At 41.1% G+C, this 21,276-nt stretch overlaps 1 protein-coding gene across 2 annotated transcripts in view; it reads left to right on the top strand.

Annotated features, from left to right (window-relative positions):
* The window catches only part of LOC120936559 (calcium-binding protein 39), a 42,011-nt gene extending 21,875 nt beyond the window's left edge, over nt 1–20,136 (top strand). The window contains exons 3-10 of one of the 2 annotated variants that reach the window (XM_040349007.1): nt 309–518; nt 2,760–2,924; nt 7,691–7,809; nt 12,339–12,507; nt 14,071–14,130; nt 15,291–15,356; nt 16,328–16,471; nt 17,785–20,136. In XM_040349007.1, coding sequence (XP_040204941.1) covers nt 309–518; nt 2,760–2,924; nt 7,691–7,809; nt 12,339–12,507; nt 14,071–14,130; nt 15,291–15,356; nt 16,328–16,471; nt 17,785–17,973 — 1,122 coding nt within the window. In that variant the 3' untranslated portion in view covers nt 17,974–20,136. The remainder of the gene's footprint in view (nt 1–308; nt 519–2,759; nt 2,925–7,690; nt 7,810–12,338; nt 12,508–14,070; nt 14,131–15,290; nt 15,357–16,327; nt 16,472–17,784) is intronic. The other variant, XM_040349008.1, reaches the window with a different exon arrangement.
* Nucleotides 20,137–21,276: the final 1,140 nt, after the last annotated feature.

Raw genomic sequence — 21,276 nt, 5'->3', positions numbered from 1 at the left:
CAATCTACTTCAATTAAAAGTCCCACGATGGACACATACCTTTTGGCCATGGTACGTGGTAGCAGATTTCCCTATTCCTGTGAATAGGGAAACAGTCTTTTTGAGAAAAGACTGTATATCTATATTCTGTGGGACCTTAAACGCAGTAGATTGTGGCTGGGGAGGGAGCATTGGATGTGTCCCACCTAACCTACCCCCCCCCCTCCCCCCTTGGACAATGTAACATGGATGGAGTGATCCTGCTTTTGTGTTTTTTGTGTTGTTTATTTATATATATATATTGCTTTTTATGCTGTTTTGTTTCACAGCTACTTGTACCTCACTCGGTCAGCTCCCCTACCCTCCAATCCAATTCTCTAACCCGTCCCACTTCTGGTTCAAACATCTCACTTACCACGTACGCTTCTGATGACATGCACATTAGCAGCAGGAACAAGGACCCAAAGAAAGTGGCCTGGCCCAAAGCAAAAAGGAGTTCATTTGGGAAGCAGAAGATGGACAGAACTGCAGTTTTATCGGTTAATATATGCCCTCTGTCACAGTGTTTTCTTTGTAGGGTCTTCTGGTGGAGGACGTGTTCACTGTGATGGAGTTACTAACCTCTCCATTGGACAATCTACTAATGCTACATACATATGTGACATAAGAAAAATGAAATCCTAGAACATGTATAGGTTTATTGTTTACCAATCCAGTTCATTAGCAGTGCATGCTTTTCAGACTATTTATTTTAGGAGCACTGGTATGTTAATTAGTAATCGTTTACCAAATTTATTGTTTTTTTTTTAATTGAGCAAACAGTACAAATTGGGGAAACATGCACTGTTATGCTGGAGAACTGGACTTGAGAAACACTTTCATGGGGGGGGGGGGTATATCTGCAAGTATTTATGCAACCCCCTCTCCCCCATTGTAACATGGTATGCAGTGACTAAAAACACAGAAATAATATACAACTTTTTCCCAAACTGGAAAATTGCTATGAAGTACACATTTTTGTCTGGACAACATTGCTAATGGTCAGTGCCTATGTAGTCGTGGAGTTGCAAGCCCTCCTGTGTGCTGTATAAAATCATGGCTGTGCGCTGTAAAATGCAATACCTCCTTTAGTTTTCAAATAAAGTGTCCTGAGCTGTTGATTAGCTGAAGTCACAAACCACCATTATCTAACCTGCAGCAGAAAAATCGAGCCATACCGTGTATATATACTCGAGTATAAGCCGAGTTTTTCAGCACATTTTTTTGGTGCTAAAAATGCCCCCCTCGGCTTATACTCGAGTCACCTTTTTGCGCCTGCTCTCCCGGACTTTGGGGCCCCGTTGCCGGCCGTAGGTCCCCTGGACTTGGCACACATGTAGCCCCAGTTCTCCTCTACAAGTGTGCAAAGTTTGCTGTCTGGGGGATCTATGGCCAGGAAGCACTGATTTTTCAAATCCAGGCACTACTTTTATATACTCCCAAGTCTAGTCATGGACACAGTGAGGCATGCAGATGGACACCCTAGGCTTATACTCCTCTTCAGTCCTTTTTAACAGGGCATTGCCAATATTCCAACTATAACAATAAATCCCAAAAATATTATAGCTGTACACCCAGCAATTTTTTTTATAAAAGGAAGACTTTAAAAGGCTGTGCCCATTTGCATTGCAATAAGAAGACATGAGGGGGAGGACTGTCGGCAATGTCACTGCTAATCTACAAGCCTGTAGCTTTTTAATTTGGCCATGCCCAGTTCTACCCGCTACCTCTCTTGCTGAAATATCCTACTGTGAGCTGTAGTGTCTAGGAGAGGAGCATGTGAGACATGAGTATTGTTTTCAATCAAGGAAGGTAAAGGTTTTTTTTTTTTTTAATTTTTTTTATTTAAACAATGAGCCGTGTTTTATTAAATGCACTTGTGTTGGTCAATGCAAGTAAAAATTGCCCTGTGCCAGTGGGAATAATAAATGCCCCTATGATTTTAGGTAATGCATGTAATACGTACCCCTGTGCCCGTGATTGTTGGATAGATAATAATAGACTGTACCTAATTCAGTAGTCAGTAAGCGTAATGTCTTGGATGGGGAGTTATAATGGGGTAGCGCACTGCATCCTGGGAAATGACACACATTTCCCAGGAGCATTAGAATGCTGAGGGAGATGGTCAGAATCCTAGGTGATTCCGAAGGCAGATTTTGTGGGGCCGCATAGCAACAGGCATTTCCAGGTGAGTACATTATTTTTTTATTTTTTATTTTTTTTTTCATTTTTAAGTCTCATGAGCACAATAATGAAGAGAACATTTTGGGATGGAAACTCCACTTTAATATGGAGAGTAATATCTTGTTGTCCAGTCAACCATTTGTGGTAAATCAAGCAGTCAAAATATTTTTACGTTCATTATGTATAGATTATAAGCTGCCAAGTCTGTGTTTTTAGTCACGGTTTATAACTTTTTCTCTTCCCACTAACCCCCTTCCTTTTTTTTTTTTTTTTTTTTATTATATTGATTTTAGTTTTAACAGGGTCTTTAACCTAACCTACCACAGGAGGTCAGCACTCCAGATGTTGTCATCATGTTTGTTTAGGTGTGTCTGTCTGCATGATTTGTTTGCAGAAGGTATTTTTAGATGAATCCAGTGGTTCTGGGGACTTGAATGCTCTTCAATACCGAACTCATTGTAACATGGACTGAGGAATGTAAACAAATACAGTTCCCCCAATTATAACATTCTCATATTTACCATATATATTTTTTTACTTTTCTCATAATGTCACAGGCAACCGAAGAAGTGTCAAAAAACCTTGTGGCTATGAAGGAGATCTTGTATGGCACAAATGAGAAGGAACCTCAGACTGAAGCTGTGGCCCAGCTAGCTCAGGAACTGTACAACAGTGGACTCCTGGGAACTCTGGTGGCTGATCTGCAGCTCATAGACTTTGAGGTGACACGACAACACAGCGACTCATTTGATTTTATTGTGCAATGTAATATAGTGTGCTATTTTAATATAAAAATGTAAAGCGCCCCCCCGTGTGCTTGCACGCAGAAGCTTACGCATACGTAAGTCGCACCCACATGTAAACGACGTTCAAACCACACATTTAAGGTACCGACGCGAACGTTGGAGCGAGAGCAATAATTCTTGCCCTAGACCTCCTGTAACTCGAAACCTGGAACCAGTAAAAAAAAATTGACAGCGTCACCTACGGGGATTTTTTTTAATGCCGAAGTCTGGCACCATTCCACGTGCGTGTGCAATTTTGAAGCGTGACATGTTGGGTATCTATTTACTCAGCTTAACCTCATCTTTCACATTATGCAAATAACATTGGTCTAACTTTATTGGTGTGTGTGTGTGTGTGTGTGTGTGTGTGTGTGTGTGTGTTTTTTTTTTTTTAAGGTGCATTAAGGTGAAAAACCACCTGGCAGTCACCAGGCCCCCCCCCCCCCCCCCCCCAGTTTTACTTACCTGAGCCCCTTCATCTCCTCGGCACGTCCCTGCTGTCCTTCTCTCCACGGAGTCCCGACTTTGATTGGATAGATTGATGGCAGCTAGCCATTGGCTCCTGCTGCTGTCATTCAAATCCAATGATGCGGGAGACGGCGCCGAGTCATAAAATGGCATTTGTGGACGCCAAATTAATGACTCGGGAGTGCACCCACAAGGTAACCCCCTTGGGAGAGCACGTCTCCTAATGCGGGGAGGAGTCGCAGAGGGACCCCAGGAGAGGATGTTTGGAGCCACTCTGTGCAAAACGAGCTGCACAGTGGAGGTAAGTATGGCATGTTTGTTATTTTAAAAAAAAAAGGAACCTTTTAGTATCACTTAAAGGGGTTGTAAATGTTTTTTTTTTTTTTTTTTTTTCTAAATAGGTTCCTTTTAGCTAGTGCATTGTTGGTTCACTTACCCTTTTCCCTTCTAAATGTTTTTTTCTTTGTCTGTCTGAATTTCTCACTTCCTGTTCCTCCTCAGTAAGCTGTTCAGTAAGCTGTTCTAAATGACTTTCCACCGCTCAGATGATGGTGGAAAGCTTACTGAGGAGAAACAGGAAGTGAGAAATTCAAACAAAGGAAAAAAACATTTAGAAGGGAAATTGAAGGAGAAGGTAAGTGAACCAACAATGCACTAGCTTGAAGGAACCTATTTAGAAAATATTGCTGCACAAATACTGGGCAAGATAAAAAGTTGCAACGGCCGCCATTTTATTCTCTAGGGTCTCTACATACAAACATTATATATGTTTTTTGCAATTTTCTAGCAACAAAAAAAATAAGATTTTTACATGTAGGAGAGAAATGTCAGAATTGGCCTTGTAGGCAAGTGGTTAAACTTCTCAGTGTAGCTGATAAGTCAGCACAGGCAGAGAGCATAAGAAGTTATCAGCTCACTGGCAAGATCAACAGCTATTTTTTTTGATCGATATAATAAAACCTTATTTTGTCTTTCAGACATGCAACAGTACTTACATCCTCTGCAAAGCAACATGGTGAATTGCTTTTCAGAGGGCAGTATAGCAGGTATTGACAATTGTTCAGGAGGCAATCCTGCCACCTCCCTTCTTTTTCAACCCCCAAGGGGAATTTGGGGGTAAATTGCACTACAATAGCCACGAGCATTGGTTCGGCCTGCAGTGTTGGTTTATCTATGTGGTGGAAAGTTAACGACTTGTCATGGAAGTGAAGCCAAAATCCAGCTGATGGCTCTGAAGTTGTCCCCTTATTGGAAATTTAAGGAGTAACAGATTTTGTTCTATTCACACATTATGTTGCTCAATATTGGGTTTTCACAAGCATTCTCCATTACATTTACTGCCAGTGCACCACTTTTTTTTAACCTCGGTTGGCCATATATTTTTAATTATTTTTGTTTTTTATGTCACTTCAAAGCTTTCAGAACCATACATTTTCTGAAAGCATTCGACTGGTAGAATAAAAAGTCAGTGCTACTGATTTTCTAGGTTCCATAAAAGTTGTGCAAATTGTTTATCAAAAACAATATATATATATATATATATATATATATATATATATATATATATATATATATATATATATATATATATATATATATATATATATATATATATATATTCACAAAACCATCATACCTTGCACAATCTTTAATACATTTTAAAAGCTAAAACTGTATTTAGTTAATGCTTCAATTTGTGAATGTTAAATTGTTTTGAGAAATGGTAAAAATCGAAGGTGCACAAGACCGTAAATAAGCAACTAAAAATCTGGATGTTGGCTTTACACCTATTTATTGTGGCATTGGTGTGTGTTGTGATAAAATAATGCAGACACGCATTTTAATGCAATATAGCACATATTATAATACACATCAATGGACTTCTGCACATAGTGTTGAATGAATGTAATTTTAACCACTTCCATACCGGGCCTATTCTTGCTCTCCTCTCCCACATGTAAAAATCATAATTTTTTTTTTGCTAGAAAATTACTCAGAACCCACAGACACAGTATTTGTGCAGCAGTTTTTCAAACGTGTTGTGTGTTTTTTTTTTTTTTTTGGAGAAAAACAGTTTCATGAATAAAAAAACAAAGTTAGCCCAAGTTTTTTTGTATAATGTGAAAGATGTTATACTGAGTAAATAGATACCCAACATGTCACGCTTTAAAAATGCACACACTTGTGGAATGACTCTAAACTTTGGTACTTTAAATCTTGGTAGGCGACCCTTTAAAAATGTTTACTGGTTACCTGGTCAGAGTTACAGAAGATATCTTGGGCTAGAATTGCCGCTCTAACGTTGCTGACGATACCTCACATGTGGTTTGAATGCCATTTAGATATGTTGGCATGATGTTTCAGTGCGCAAGCACATAGGGATGCGCTTTAAACTTTTTTTTTTTTTTTTTTTTTTTTTTTTTACTGTCTTATAAAAGGAATAAAAATATATTATTTTTTTTAAAAGGAATGTAAACATCCCTTGTAATAAGAATAGGGCATGACAGGTCCTAGGTGGCAAAGGCTTAAAAAAATAAACAATCTTTTGCCTTTACAGCCGAGTACACACTAGTATTTACAACTGCTGGGCCAGACGTGATGTCATAACATTGCGTCTGGGCCTCCGAAAATCTGGTCACCGGTTTTCACTATGGTAAACTTCTTCCACCGGCGGATTTTTTTTCTTCAGCTTGCCGTCTGCACAGGCGAGCTGGTAGAAGCAACGGAGGGTGGCAGGCAGGAGGGGGAACATCTTCCATCGCCGGTAAAAATGATCAATCGGCTGAACCGCTGCTATGATTGCTCTTATGGTGCAGGGAATTGCTCGGGGGGAGGATGATCAAGCAATGCACTGCCATGGTTGTGCTTGTTGCACACCACAACACGTGTGCACTGATGTGAATGGGCGTGAAGTGTGTTGGTGCCATGCAGGTAACGTGCAATACTACTGTGTATGTACGGACTGAGTGTATGTTCTGTGTGTGTGTCATTTGTATGTGTGGTGGGATGGGAGTTTTAGGTCTCATTTACTTGGCAGCAAAAGGTTGTATAGTGTTAGGAAGGAGCATATTTCTGCACCTGATAGTCACAAGTGTTTGCGCACGGCTGCAAGCAGCGGCCTGTACAAATCTGTGACAAGCTGACATCCCTGTTTGTACAAATGTAACCGCACGTCTGAGCAGGATCAGAGTACACAGAGATGGTACTGACCTGGCCAGCTGGAAGTCATTTTGTTCCGCTGTATGTCTTGCATTAGTAGTAGTGAAAGGGTTAAATATATGCCATTGTATTGCCAGTTCTATACCATTTAGAGTCCTTATTGAAAATCCTGCAAGAAAATTGAGATCCATGGTTTAGAAAGTAAATGTTGCTTGCAGTGTAATCTAAGTTGTCAACTGTCAATTTATCTGATTTATCCTCCTAAAGTGAAACTTTACCCATAAAAAAACGTTATAAAAAATGTTCTTCAGCTAGGAACATACATTCCACATTAATTATGCTACCAAAATAAGTGCGTTCTGTAAATTGGTCCAGCATTGTTTCCTCTTGCTGGAAGCTGCCATTTTGCTGAAGCCCAGAGCCCCTGAACAGCAGTAAATATTTAAGCTATAAGCAGGTCGGCCTCTACAAATTTGGCACACTGCCTTAAAATAGAGAGCAACTGAGTATGTGCAGGGTGAGACGGTGTATTACTGGATATAATAGGCACTTCTTTTTTTAATGTTATGCATAGCTATGCCTGCAAAATTTGCCAGTCTGAAGTTATCTAGCAGGATTACATTTAGTGGAACTTCCGCTCATCGCAACCCTCCTCACTTCAGTGTCACATTTGACACCTTTCAGGGGGGAGGGGGTGCAGATACCTGTCAGACAGGTATTTGCACCCACTTCCGGGAGTCCTATCTACGGGTAGTGTGTCACTTCCCGTCTGCTGTGTTCTGGGAAACAAAACAATCAGCTCCCAGAACACAACAGGAACCAGTGAGGACGGCGCATGTGCCGCAGGGAATCTGGCAGTGAAGCCGGAGCGCTTCACTTCCTTATTCCCTCACCGAGGATGGCGACGTCGCTGGACTCCAGGACAGGTAAGTGCCCTAATATTAAAAGTCAGCAGCTGCAGTATTTGTAGCTGCTGGCTTTTAATATTTTTTTTCCGGCGGAGATCCGCTTTAAGTTCCACTTTAATATGCAGCAATTTAATAAAGTTTTATTTTTATTTTTTTCGTTCTTTCCAGGGAAAAAAGGATGTGGCACAAATCTTCAACAACATTTTACGAAGACAAATTGGCACGCGAACCCCAACTGTGGAATATATATGTACCCAGCAGAATATTCTCTTTATGTTATTAAAAGGGTGTGTATTGCTTTTAGAATTGTAAAGTGTAGATATTATTATCGTTTTTTGTGTGGGTCTGGCTGGTGATGTCTTCATTGTGGAGGATTGCTGGGCAACGCTCAGAAGTGATGTGGCCGTGTGTTCTCTGTAGTAGCTTGTCGGTGGCAGATACTAGTGTGAACACATGTAACCAGTGGTCTAGGAATATCTGGTTCTGTCTTCTCTAGGGCTGATTGGATGATGGATTTCACAAAAATAACCACTGGACATATGGTATAGTAAAGGATTAATGTCATAAAGTTAAAGGGAAAATGTGGAAAGGTGTGACTTAAAGCCAGAACAGCTAATGCAGAGTAGTAGCTGTAAGTGGTATTGGAACATGGAAAGGCCTTCTTTAAAGCGGGGGTTCACCCAAAATTTTTTTTCTAACATTACATTAAGCTCCATTCTGACATTGACTGTACACTGATCATTTTTTTTTTGCCGTACATACCGTTATATCTTTATTTCCCCCCCCGGCTTCCGGGTATAAATTCCACGGGAGTGGGCGTTCCTATGCACAGGCTAATTGATTGACGTATGACATAAGCTTCCCCGCGGCGCATGCGGCCGCGTCACGAGTTGCCGAAAGAAGCCGGACTGCGAGTCGGCGCTATACGGCGCCTGCGCACCGACGTTCGGCTTCTTTCAGCAACTCGTGACGCGGCCGTCTGCGCCAGGGGGTAGCTTATGTCATACGTCAATCAATTAGCCTGTGCATAGGAACGCCCACTCCCGTGGGATTCACTACATAGAAGCCGGGGGAGAAAATAAAGATCTAACTGTATGTACGGCAAAAAAAAAAAGATCAGCGTACAGTCAGTGTCGGAATGGAGCTTAATGTAATGTTACAATTTTTTTTTTTGGGTGAACCACAGCTTTTAATGGTTAGGGGCTTGAGTTTCCCGCTGTTATCAACTACTCAAATTGGAGTGTTTTACCATTTAACTTTAAAGTGGTTCTAAAGGTTCAAGGTCTCTTTACCTTCATGCATTCTATGCCGGATACCATAGGGTATGAACATAAACCTTCTGTGTGCAGCAGCCCCCCCATTACTTACCTGCGCCAGATCGCAAAGTGCAGGAGAACCTTGGCTCTCCGGGGACTCTCCCTCATTGGCTGCTAATGAGAAGAGAGGGTCAAGGCCTAGTTGTGTCTGTGTCTGAATGGGGGCAAAGGGCAACACTCTGGGAGTGAGCCTGCCTGGTTGCCCCCATAGCAAGTTGTTTACTGTGGTGGCACTGGGCAGGAGGGAGGAGCCAGGAGTGCTATCGGGGGACCAGAGAAGAGGGCTGCTTTGTGCAAAACAGGCAAGTATAACTTATATGTTCATCATTGTTTTGAGCACTGCCATAATCCCATTTCCCCTGTTGCCACCATTTTCTATTTACCAAGGATGAGATGCCGGATACCATAGGGTCACCTTATCTATCTTCCAAGCTACTAAGTTGAATATCTTTTAACCACTTAAGAACCCCATCACGCCGATATACTTCGGCAGAATGGCACGGCTGGGCACATCAACGTACCTGTACGTTGCCCTTTAAGCCCAGCCGTGGGGTCGCGCGTGCACGCGACCTGGTCCGAAGCGCCGTGACCTCGGGACCTGATCGCCGCTGGAGTCCCGTGATCGGTCCCCGGAGCTGAAGAACGGGGAGAGCTGTGTGTAAACACAGCTTCCCCGTTCTTCACTGTAGGCGCCGTCATTGATCGTGTCTTCCCTTTTATAGGGAAACACAATCAATGATGTCACACCTACAGCCACACCCCCCTACAGTTAGAAACAGAGATGAGGTCACACTTAACCCCTTCAGTGCTCCCTTGTGGTTAACTCCCAAACTGCAATTGTCATTTTCACAGTAAACAATGCATTTTTAAATGCATTTTTTGCTGTGAAAATGACAATGGTTCCAAAAATGTGTCAAAAGTGTCCGCCATTATGTCGCAGTCACGAAAAAAATCGTTGATCGCCGCCATTAGTAGTAACAACTTTTTTTTTTTTTTTTATAAAAATGTAATAAAACTATCCCCCTATTTTGTAAACGCTATAAATTTTACGCAAAGCAATCGATAAACGCCTATTGCGATATATATATAGAGATATATATATATATATATATATATATATATATATATATATATATATATATATATATATATATATATATATATATATATATATATATATATATATATATATATATATATATATATATATATATATATATATATATATATATATATATATATATATATATATATATATATAAATTTCCTCAGTTTAGGCCGATACGTATTCTACCTATTGGTAAAAAATAAATATATATAGATATATATATATCTATATATATCTATATATATATTTTTTTTACCAATAGGTAGAATACGTATCGGCCTAAACTGAGGAAATTTATATATATATATATATATATATATTTTTGGGGGATATTTATTATAGCAAAATTCTGCATTTTTTTCAAAATTGTCGCTCTATTTTTGTTTATAGCGCAAAGAATAAAAACCGCAGAGGTGATCAAATACCACTAAAAGAAAGCTCTATTTGTGGGGAAAAAGGACGCCAATTTTGTTTGGGAGCCACGTCACACAATTGTCAGTTAAAGCGACGCAGTGCCAAAAAAATGCATTGATTACTGTAAAAATTTCACTGGCAGGGAAGGGGTTAACACTAGGGGACAGGAAAAGGTTAATTATGTTCCCTAGGTGTGTTCTAACTGAAGGGGGGGTGGGACTGACTAGGGGACATGACAGATCGCTGTTCATACATTGTATACACACACAGCTCCCGCTCCTCGCTCTGTAACGAGCGATCGCGGGTGCCGCACTCCCCTAGTGGCTGAAATGCAAAATCATGTAATATTACGTGATTTTGCCCAGCCGACCTGCTGGGCCGGTCGGCAACTGGATAAAACTAAGCACTTTAGAAAATCTGATGTGCTGTATTGCAAATAAGGAGTTAGATGGTCAAAGTGGAGGGGAGAGTTGGGCATCGGGCATCAATGTCACCGCTACAACAGTGATCAGACTAGAACAGGGGTTGGGCAGAAGAATTGCTAGTACATTTGTTTTTGCTAACCTACAGTATTGTAAATCTTATCCAATCTACATACAGTGCCACATCCAGCATCATACCACACAGAGTGTATAGCCAGGGTAACACAAAGGGCGTTAGGAGTCCCCAGAATGATTTCAGTCCTGGTCCAATGAGGCACATAACTGAATTAAAGGGGTTGAAAAGGTAAACGTTTTTTCACCTTAATGCATTCTATGCATTAAGGTGAAAAAACATCCGACAATACCGCCCCCCCCAACCCCCGTTTTTACTTACCTGACCCCTCGAAAGTTCCGCGCGCGTCCACGTGATCCTCTTCGGTTCCCAGCCTGGCCTTTGATTGGCTAGGCTGGACGGATTGATGGCAGCGCAGCCATTGGCTGGCGCTGCTGTCAATCACAGCCTATGACGCGGCGTGTCGGGGGGCGGGGCCGAGTGATACAGTCGGCGGCTATGCCCGCCGCTGTATCACGGGAGCGCGCTCGCAAAAGCTTTCCACCATGCTCGCTCGCATGAAGGTGGAAAGCTTTTGCGAGGAGGAGCCGAGAAAGCCGCCGAGGGACCCCAGAAGACCGGATTCAGGGACACTCTGTGCAAAACGAGCTGCACAGTGGAGGTAAGTATAACATGTTTGTTATTTAAAAAAAAATCTGCCTGTGTTCCTTTAATTTAACCAGAAATGCCAGATTCAAGGGGTCCAAGCTAGCAAAGGCATATTTTAAGTTATCCACTTTTTATCCATCAATTGTCCAATGACAAAGACGAGAATCCAAAAAGGAACGATCCTCTCACCACTTGTTCAATGTAAGGAATAAATGTAGTTGATTATAGGAAGCCAAATCGGCAATATTGTCGCCTCTGCTGCTTCACAGAGAGAGTTTCCCAACAATTGGCCATTTTAATCACATTTTCTTGTCCCCCTAATGATTGCTTTGTTTATGTAGTATATATTGGTTTTGATTCGTGTGTGTGTGTGTGTGTGTGTGTGTGTGTGTGTGTGTGTGTGTGTGTGTGTGTGTGTGTGTGTGTGTGTGTGTGTGTGTGTGTGTGTGTGTGTGTGTGTGTGTGTGTGTGTGTGTGTGTGTATGTATGTATGTATATATTCTCTCCATCCATCTTCTTCTTTTTTTCCTGACATTATTTCCTGATCCCTGTGTATTTTTTAATGTTTCTGTGCTGATTTGTTAGACATAGAGCAGTGTCTACAGGAGCCACATAAACAACTTTTGTCTAGATCTGAAAACTGTCGTCAAATATCTATGGGCACCTATAGACCTTTACCCCTTACAGCTATCACTGACTACCATTCTTTGCACAAAATTAGAATGCATGCCGCCAACTTGAATAAATGCACAGTATGTTCTCATTCTTAGAAAAGATGAGTAAAAACTACAGTGAAAAGGTCCTGACCATCTTTTGTCTGTTTTTGTTCTTGAAGGTATGAGTCCCCTGAAATTGCTTTGAATTGTGGGATCATGCTACGGGAATGTATCAGGCACGAACCACTTGCCAAAATAATTTTGGGTTCTGAACAGTTTTATGACTTCTTCCGATACGTAGAGATGTCAACGTTTGATATCGCTTCCGATGCCTTTGCAACTTTTAAGGTAAGCCTTTTTTGTGTTTTTTTGCTAAAATAATGTTTGGGGTGTCAGTTATCCTTATTCCCCCAAAGTATTTCTTCCTGTTAGGCAACACATGCATTACTGCGTATACTTGCAACTGTTTTTAATATTATATGGTAAGGAAAATCTCTAGTTTAAATACATGGCAAAAAACACGTGTGTATTTTCTGGTTTACTCACTACAAGATTGTTCATTCTGTATAGCCAATCGTAGATTATTAAAGGATACGTTTACCTTTAGTAACGTGTTCCATGTTGCACCTGTAGTCAGGGTGTAAGATGTTACTAAAGCATCTGCCTGCACCCTGACCCGATTTCCGCCCCCCCCCCCCAACTGTGACAGAGGGTATGGGAATCTTCTCGCAGGTGCTGTCACAATTCAGAAACGGCGTAGCGGTGCGAGGCTCCGCGCACACACAGCTAACAAGAGTTCTGTGAATGAACTACAAGTACTGTCTTCCATTCTTGTATTCTTAATAAAATGAGAGGGCACTGTGAGTGATCTCGTAGTTCATTGATCTTCCTGATCTTCAGCAACTGCCCGTGTGGGAGATACGAACAGACAACTGTACTGACAGTCTTCAGGAGCCTGACATTGCACCTGTGATCTGATTGCGGATGCAATGCTATGCAGGCCTCCTTAGAAGTAAACAAGTTGTGCTTTTGTTTTTTTGTGTGAGAAATGCTATAGGTCTGCTGTTATCGAGGCCTCCTCTTCGTTACATAACTCAAACAAATGACACTTAGAAGATGGTAAGACTTGGTAAACATGGATGCCCAAGCCCTGTCAATATTAAGATCTTCATAAGGTTAATTGGATAACTAATCCATCATGCTAATCCTACCTGCAGAGTTTGTCATACATACCTTAAAGCAGTTGTATACCTCTTATCACATTTTTACATTTAGGTAAGCCTATAATAAGGCTTACCTGTAGGTAAAATTAATATTTCCTAATCCTGTACGGTTTAGGAGACATTCACCCTGCATATGCAGCCGCTGACAACAGCAGCACATGCACAGTAAAGGTCGGACGTATCGTGCCAGAACGGAGGGCTTCCATAGTGATGTCATTGTGGATCCGGCCACTCACAGCGCCGGAACCGCAAACTCGGAACAATCGCAGAGGCAAAATGTCGGCCTTCTCGGCGGTGACTGGGAGACGGTGTGGGGGCTTCGTTCTAAGGTAAGTATTTCATAATGGGCTAGTATGCCGTGCATACTAGCCATTATGCCTTTTGCCTTTTTTTTTTTTTTATAGTATTTTTATTTATTTTTTTCCTGATTTATACATTCGCTTTAAAGCAATTTAATGCAAGCCAGTCGTACTTCTGTGTGCATCAGGCTACAGTCAGCAGTTACTTTGTACACCGTAGGCTTGCTGAATGTGTGGTTCTGAAAACCCAGAGACCAGTATCGCTGCAGGTCCTCTAGAGCCCCTAAAGTTTCTTGCCAGATGCAAGAAAAATCTAGCAGGCTGTAGATGTATTGTGGGTACTGGTGGTTTCTGTTATTTAGTATGAGTTTCCTTTGTTTTATTGTCAGGACCTATTGACTAGACACAAGCTCCTGAGTGCTGAATTTCTTGAAAATCATTACGACAAGGTAAGCTGTAGATAAAGTATTCCCCCCCCCCTTTTTTTTTTTTTTTTCCATTGTAATAAAATATCACTATTTTCCTTGCTTAAAGAAGATATTCATAGCTGGCAGTTTATATTAGGGTTGTTGGGGGGGCTATGGTGAGATATCAGGGGTCTTAACAGACCTCTGACATCTCCCCTTTGAGACAAAGAGACTAGGGGCACACATTCCCCAGTCCCTTTCTCAGCAGCCTCTGCTGCACTGAAAATGAAAGGAGAGAAGACAGCGGCTTCTCTTCATTAACTGAGACACCGTAATCACAGGAGGTTACACTGTTTCAGTTATGTGAATGGACAGAGTCTGTGATCACTGACTCTGTCCATTCAGAAAACGAAGGAGCCAGGTTTATTGGGTCCTATCTCCGCTCTCCATCCTGAGATACCGAGGGACACGGAACAGCATGGAGGGGCGACAGATGCACGGAGGGGGACACAGCAGCATGGAGAGGGATGGATGGGGACTGGAGGATGATAGGGGACAGTCGGCGGTGATCGTGTGTGGGAGAGAAGCAACGATCACCGCTAAAAGCCGCAGAGGGGGGTTTGAGAGAGAGGACCGGCTGTGGCTGTCAGACTTTTAAATCTATACAGGGTGATCAGTGCTTGTAACTCCTCCACAGCACTGATCACCCTGACTGCCCAGATATCGGGTGAAGTATCGGAACATTTGCCCGAGTACAAGTACTCGGGCAAATGCTTGGTATCGGTACCGATACTAGTATCGGTATCGGGACAACCCTAGTTTGTGTGTATGTAAATCCACCTCTATGGTTTTTGACAAGTTTTACTGTGTAGCTGAGCATAGTATCCCTTGTATGTAAAAGTAACTATCTTTTGTTGACGGGCATATGGACACCTGTCCAAAATGTCCCTACTGCTCTTTAATCCTATCAGGCCCTCACATCAGCTCTTGCTGTCAGGGTGGACATGCACTTAAACATATGAAATATTTAATTCTGCCAAAACCACAGTCCTTTGCAGCTCTACAACTTTCCCATATAGCAATTTTTTTTTATTTTGTACCATACTCTTGATTTTGGTTTCTTGCTATAATGTGATCAATTCTACGTTCTTCATGTTTCGTTTTATTTTATGCTTTTTTTTTTTTTTTTTTTTTTTTTTTAGTTCTTCAGTGAATATGAAAAGTTGTTGCACTCGGAAAACTATGTGACAAAGAGGCAGTCATTGAAGGTATGTACATTTTCAAGAGAAGATTTTTTTTTTCTTTTTTTGTTAGACTAGCAATAGTGTGCCCATTGCAGCTTGGGAATACAGCAAACACAAAAGTGTCTTGGCGATGTAGGGGTGTAACTGGTTCTAGTATGTGTATGACAGGGGCAGTATGTGCAGCAGTGAGTATTACGGGGGCAGTATGTGAAGGAGTGCAAAGGGTATGTAAGCAGACAGTATGCACAGGAGAGAAGTATGTAGAGTGTAACGGCATCATGTACAGAAGGATTGTGTAATGGGAAGCCAGGCAGATTAAATGCTGACTGGCTCCTGCTGTGTTCTGGGAGCCGAGTGTTTCCCAGAACACAACGGGGGGGATGGGATCTGACCTCCTGCCCGCAGTCTACCCGCAGACTGTGTGGCCGGAAGTGGGTGCAAATACCTGTCTTTAGACGGGTATCTGCACCCCCTCCCCCTGAAAGGTGTCAAATGTGACACCGGAGGGGGGGAGGGTTCCGATTCGTGGAGGGTGGAGCTCCGATTTAAGTCTTCGTCAAATCTTTTCAATCCTAACCGAGCATATGATGACTGGATGTATAAACAGAAGTTGCAGTAAAAAATGCCAGCACCATCCTTGGCTCCAGAGACCTAGGTAGCTCAAGTTGCCTATATATTTAGATCTGATAGTTTGGAAATGGGGTACGGTTTTGGTTTTCAATATATGCTTAGTATACAATGTAGTGTTTGAAGAGCTTTACTTTAAGAACAATATAGTTGAAGCCCTTGAAAAAGGTGGTATTCCTGTACAACATTACAAAACTAACATTGATAATTGGGGTTGTTAACTATTCTTTGTGTCAAAGTGTGACTGGAAATTTGGTCATTGGTTTTCTCTCCATACCACAATCTCTTTACTTAGTTCTCTTTGTCTTTGTTCTACACTTCTCTCTCCAACCATCCCCCCCCCTTTCCATTTACTCATACTTTTGCAGCTACTTGGTGAACTTCTCCTAGACCGACATAACTTCACCATCATGACAAAGTATATCAGTAAACCTGAAAACCTCAAGCTGATGATGAATCTACTTCGTGACAAAAGCCGCAACATTCAGTTTGAAGCTTTCCACGTGTTTAAGGTAATACATTTGTTACTGCATACTTGTAATGCAATTCAGCTACAGGGCATAACTATATAAGCATTCTCGCCTCTCCCTCTCCAGCCTGCACTTTAAAAAAGTCAGCATCACTTTTATTCAGTAAAACGGAAGGTGACTGAAAAAGCTAAGCCCAGATATTATAATCATTCCTGGCCTTGCACTAGAGGCTAATGTGAATTTAAAAATTATATAAAACATTTAATTTTTTTTTTTTTTTTTTTTTAACTCACCTTCTGTGTTCAGGATTTCCATCCCCCCCCCCCCCCTTATACTTGCCAAAGCCTGATCTCAATCCAGCATTGTGCACGAGAGCAGTGGCTCTCTCCACACTTTCCCTCCTGGTAGGGCAGATTGATGGCAGCGAGAGCAATTGACTCCTGCTGCTGTCAATCAATCAAATTCTATGACAAGGGTTTGCTTCTCAGTCTGTGTTTATGGATGCAAGCAGCAGGGCTCAGGGAGAGATCGGCCTGCTAGGGGGTTACTTAGGAGAGAAGAGCCAGTAGTGTAGGCAGGGGACCCCAAAATTAGAGCACCGGGGCAACTCTGTGTAAAACCATTGCGGAGAGCAGGTCAGAAAAAAATGAAAGGTTTAGAATCACTTTAACATGTGTGCATAATGTTGTTTATCATTTTAAACCAAGTATTGGTACAGCTAAACTGAAACTCTGCATCAATTGTAGACGGAGAAGACAGAAAATCTGTTAGGAGAAAAAGCTAGAGCGTTTAGATGTGGACTTCCTGAAAATGTTAGGTGCTTGACTGGTATAATTCACTGGTTTTAGTACTTTCCGGTTAACAGACCTGAAAGGAGTATGTCAATTGGGGAAAGCCAGGGGACCCTCAGACGTCCTCATCTCCAATAAGAGGGTTTGGGTGGAGATTTTGACAGTTATATTCCAGAGCAAAAGCACAGTCTGGCTAGGTTTACTCTGTTGCTATTACAACTTTGACTATTGCATATGTGTGCCTTCTCAGGTATTAAAGATGAATAAATATGTCTAAACCCTATGGTCACAAAGAATCTTGTAGCACTGATGCTTAAAGGCAGGCAGTCACGATGGCTGTGTTTGAACAGTTTTCTGTATTGGCAGAGGCCATATGGTTAATACCCTAGCAACTATGGGATGGAGCATTAAAAGAATGTGATGTTTTAACAGGGCTTTTGTTGTATTGTGGTACATTTTTAACACGCCCTTTTTGTTTTTTAGTTTACTGTACTATATATATATTTTTTTTTATCTTGAAAGCATAATTTTGCTTTATTTACTTCACTGTTCTCTTATCTACAGGTATTTGTAGCCAACCCGAACAAAACACAGCCTGTCCTGGATATTCTCCTAAAGAACCAGAGTAAGCTTATTGAATTCCTCAGCAAGTTTCAGAATGACCGCACTGAAGATGAGCAATTTAATGATGAGAAAACCTACCTAGTGAAACAGATCCGGGATCTGAAAAGACCCACGCAGCAAGAACCCTGAAGTGGAAAGGGGTGGGGAGGAGGGAGGAGCCCAAACCCAGCGCTTGCTGCGAGAGTATTCAGCATCCCGTGGACTTTGCGAGCAACGTCCTCACTTCTACCCCGAACAGTTTCACCTTATTCCATTGCATTTGAAGTTTTAGTCCAAGTGTAACCCCTTCCCTGAAGGAAGAACCCAGGTGCTGCACAAATCCTGCTGCAGCTCAGTGGGTAAAATCAATGCATAACTACCTTTTTATGTTCGTTCTTTCCCTCCCTTGCACATTTATAGAGCAAGATGGATTTTCTTTACCCCTAATTCTCCATGTTGCATCAGCACGGGATTGAGACTTGCTCATTATCACAGTATCAGGGCAAAAAAGTGCATCCAAACAAAGGAGGCTGTGGAATCTCGGGCGAGTGTAGAGCTAATAGTCTGGGTTTTGGATAAGATGGTATACTTGTACTTTAATAATTTTTTTTTTTCTCTTATTATTATTACTATTTTTTTTTAATGCAATGCAATGCATGGCATGCTTGCAGAGAAAATGAAAAAATAACCCACAAAATTCTGGTTTCCATCAGCATATTTGCACATAAACTTATCGGAGGGATTGAGCACAAAATTGAATCTGTGCATAGGTGGTACCTTAGTTTTAAAACAACAATATGCCTTTATTTCAAACAAACAACCAATAAAATACAACAGTGCAGTGCTTTTATTTTTAATGCCATGGAGTGGCACGTACCACTCCATGTTGGGGATTGGGGAGTGAATAGGAATGGATTGATACTGCGTTCATTATGTATTTTAAAAGTGTGGAGTGGAGGAGCTTGATGCAGAGGGATTCATGTAAAAACGAGTGTATAGTCATTATATATTCCTTTCAACTGCTTTCTTGCTTTCCTTGGCAGTGTGTTTTGCTGTTTTTAGAGGGTGCATAAGAGAAAGTTTGGGGAAAATAAGCAGCATCTTATGTCATCAGTATGGAACGTTCTGCTGACTCGTTGGCACCATTCTGTACACTGCTTATGCATGTAACAAATGTTGAGAGAGGGAAATTGGTACTGGGCAGAGCAGCTACTTCATGCTTTGGTCCTAGTATGGGAAGTAGCTTTGTAAACATCCATTTGTGGTTCCTCACAAATGTTAGGCTTGATGTAGAGCCTTGCGCAGACAGTATTTTCTCCTTGGAAATACCATATTGCTTCAAACCCCAAGTAGGTTGCAGAAAGCTTGGCCTCTCATCATGTATTCTTAAATCTTAAGGAGAAGAGTGGCAATGAGGCCAAATGTGATTTATTGCTTCACCCTGGAAAACCAAATTCAGCATGACATACATCTTTCTCATGGTCATATATAATTGCTTTGGCAAACACATTGCGTTTCTAAGACCCACCAAGAACATATGTTGCAGGTTTATGTGCATCTTTAGCCAACCAGAATGACTACTTACATGTGCCAACTGTGTAGGAGTATGACATGTGGATTGTGCCATAAACGCTGTGGCTGGAAGAGAGGTCACCTGGGATTGGGTAATTCAGTGTGGCAGTATGCATGATGGCGTGGTGCAATATGTATGATTGCAGTTATGAGAGCATGCAAATGGAGAATGTAGCAGGGTATCCTTGTTTAATAAACGTTGCAATGTTTGCTATACTTAAGTGTATTTACCTGGAACAAAAGAACACATCTTGTTTAAAAAAAAAATGCTGATTTTGGCTTTAAATGAATAGGCTTATGGAAAAGCATCTAGGGCAGTGATGGTGAACCTTGGCACCCCAGATGTTTTGGAACTACATTTCCCATGATGCTCAAATACACTGCAGACTGCATGAGCATCATGGGAAATGTAGTTTCCAAACATTTGGGGTGTCAAGATTCGACATCCACTGGTCTAGGATAACATCAATGCTTTTTCTGCATCTTTATTTGTGTGAGGAGGTTTCAGCCTGGTGCATGCAGCTCAAGTAGTAGTGCGTGTGGTCTGTTTCCTATTAAGCAGCCACCCTCACAGAAATTCTTTAGATACGCCCTGGAAAATGCTACAACCAAAGCCTCGGGTGAAGGGGTAAACACTGCGCTTCATGCAGATTTGCTTTGGGTTTCTTTTGGATTCTCTGTGTACATACGTTTTTTTGCCTCTTATTCGTAAAGAAAAAAAATAAACTGTACAGCAAATGAGTGTAGTGATGTTTCTTGTTGCTTGCAGTGTATTGAGGGTTCAATACTCAAATCGGTTTCAAAGGACTGTAAAAGCCAACCCATATGATGATTTGAAATAAACAACAAGCCCATATACTAATCACCAATTGTGTATCCCACATTCTCTGCTCATTAGAAAGCTACATCTATGTACAATCCAGAAGTTTAATTTTATTTTTTTTACACTTTTATGATATCGTCAACATGCAATGCGTTGTATAGTTTTTTTTGTATGTGTGTTTTCAGAATTTCTACAAATTCTAGACATTCTATGAGCAAATTTATAAATATATACTTTCTATACATTTTTTTTTTTTTATTATCCATGTTATATGTTCAATAAAAAATTCACAGGATTTTATGTATCTCATAAATATATATTTCTAATGAAATGAGGTTTAGAGATCAAAATTGATGATTAGTAAATGGACTTATGTTTAATGCAGTTATTTCAAGGAGAAATTGTGTTGCCATCCAGTGTGAACCAGTGAGATTTACAGTTTTTAAAAAGCAACGAATGTGTTTGCTGGAAGCGTTTGTCCAGGTTCAAAAAAGTATTACCATTTTTTTGCTTGAAGCTTGTATATTAACGCTCATCAACATGAAGCCCCAATCTGAGTATATGGTATTAAACTGCCTCTGCTACCAGTCAACACTTTGCACAGCTGCTAGATGTCAAACCATGCTGTAGCTGGCAGTGTGGGACCCACTAACAATTGAGAACCAGTCACTCACAATTGGTTCCCAATTTTATGACCACTATGTCGGCATTTAACATATTTTTCACATTTAATATGATGCATTATTTCATCTTGCAGAGGGCATTGCAAGTATAGTAATAAAAAAAAAAAATCTATCTGTGTATCCATTTGTTGGCCCTTAATTGAAAAGTATATTAAAGCAATTCCTTGCTACTTAATTTTACAGGACACAGAAGTATTCAGGTACAGCTACCTTCAGGATATGGAACCCTGGCAAATGAGCTGTAAGGAAGGCCCCAGTACATTTCCTCCCACTCTAGGCATGCCTTGTTTTTTTGCTAGTGTCCTAGGGGAACATATGTCAATTTTTTTTCTGAGAAAAGCAAACCTCTTTTTAACATTTTTTTTCTTTTTTTTT

The sequence above is a fragment of the Rana temporaria genome, chromosome 4 (assembly GCF_905171775.1).
Source record: "Rana temporaria chromosome 4, aRanTem1.1, whole genome shotgun sequence".
NCBI lineage: Eukaryota > Metazoa > Chordata > Amphibia > Anura > Ranidae > Rana > Rana temporaria.
The sequence above is the reverse complement of the archived record's forward strand: the minus strand, read 5'-3'. Positions and strand labels throughout refer to the sequence as shown.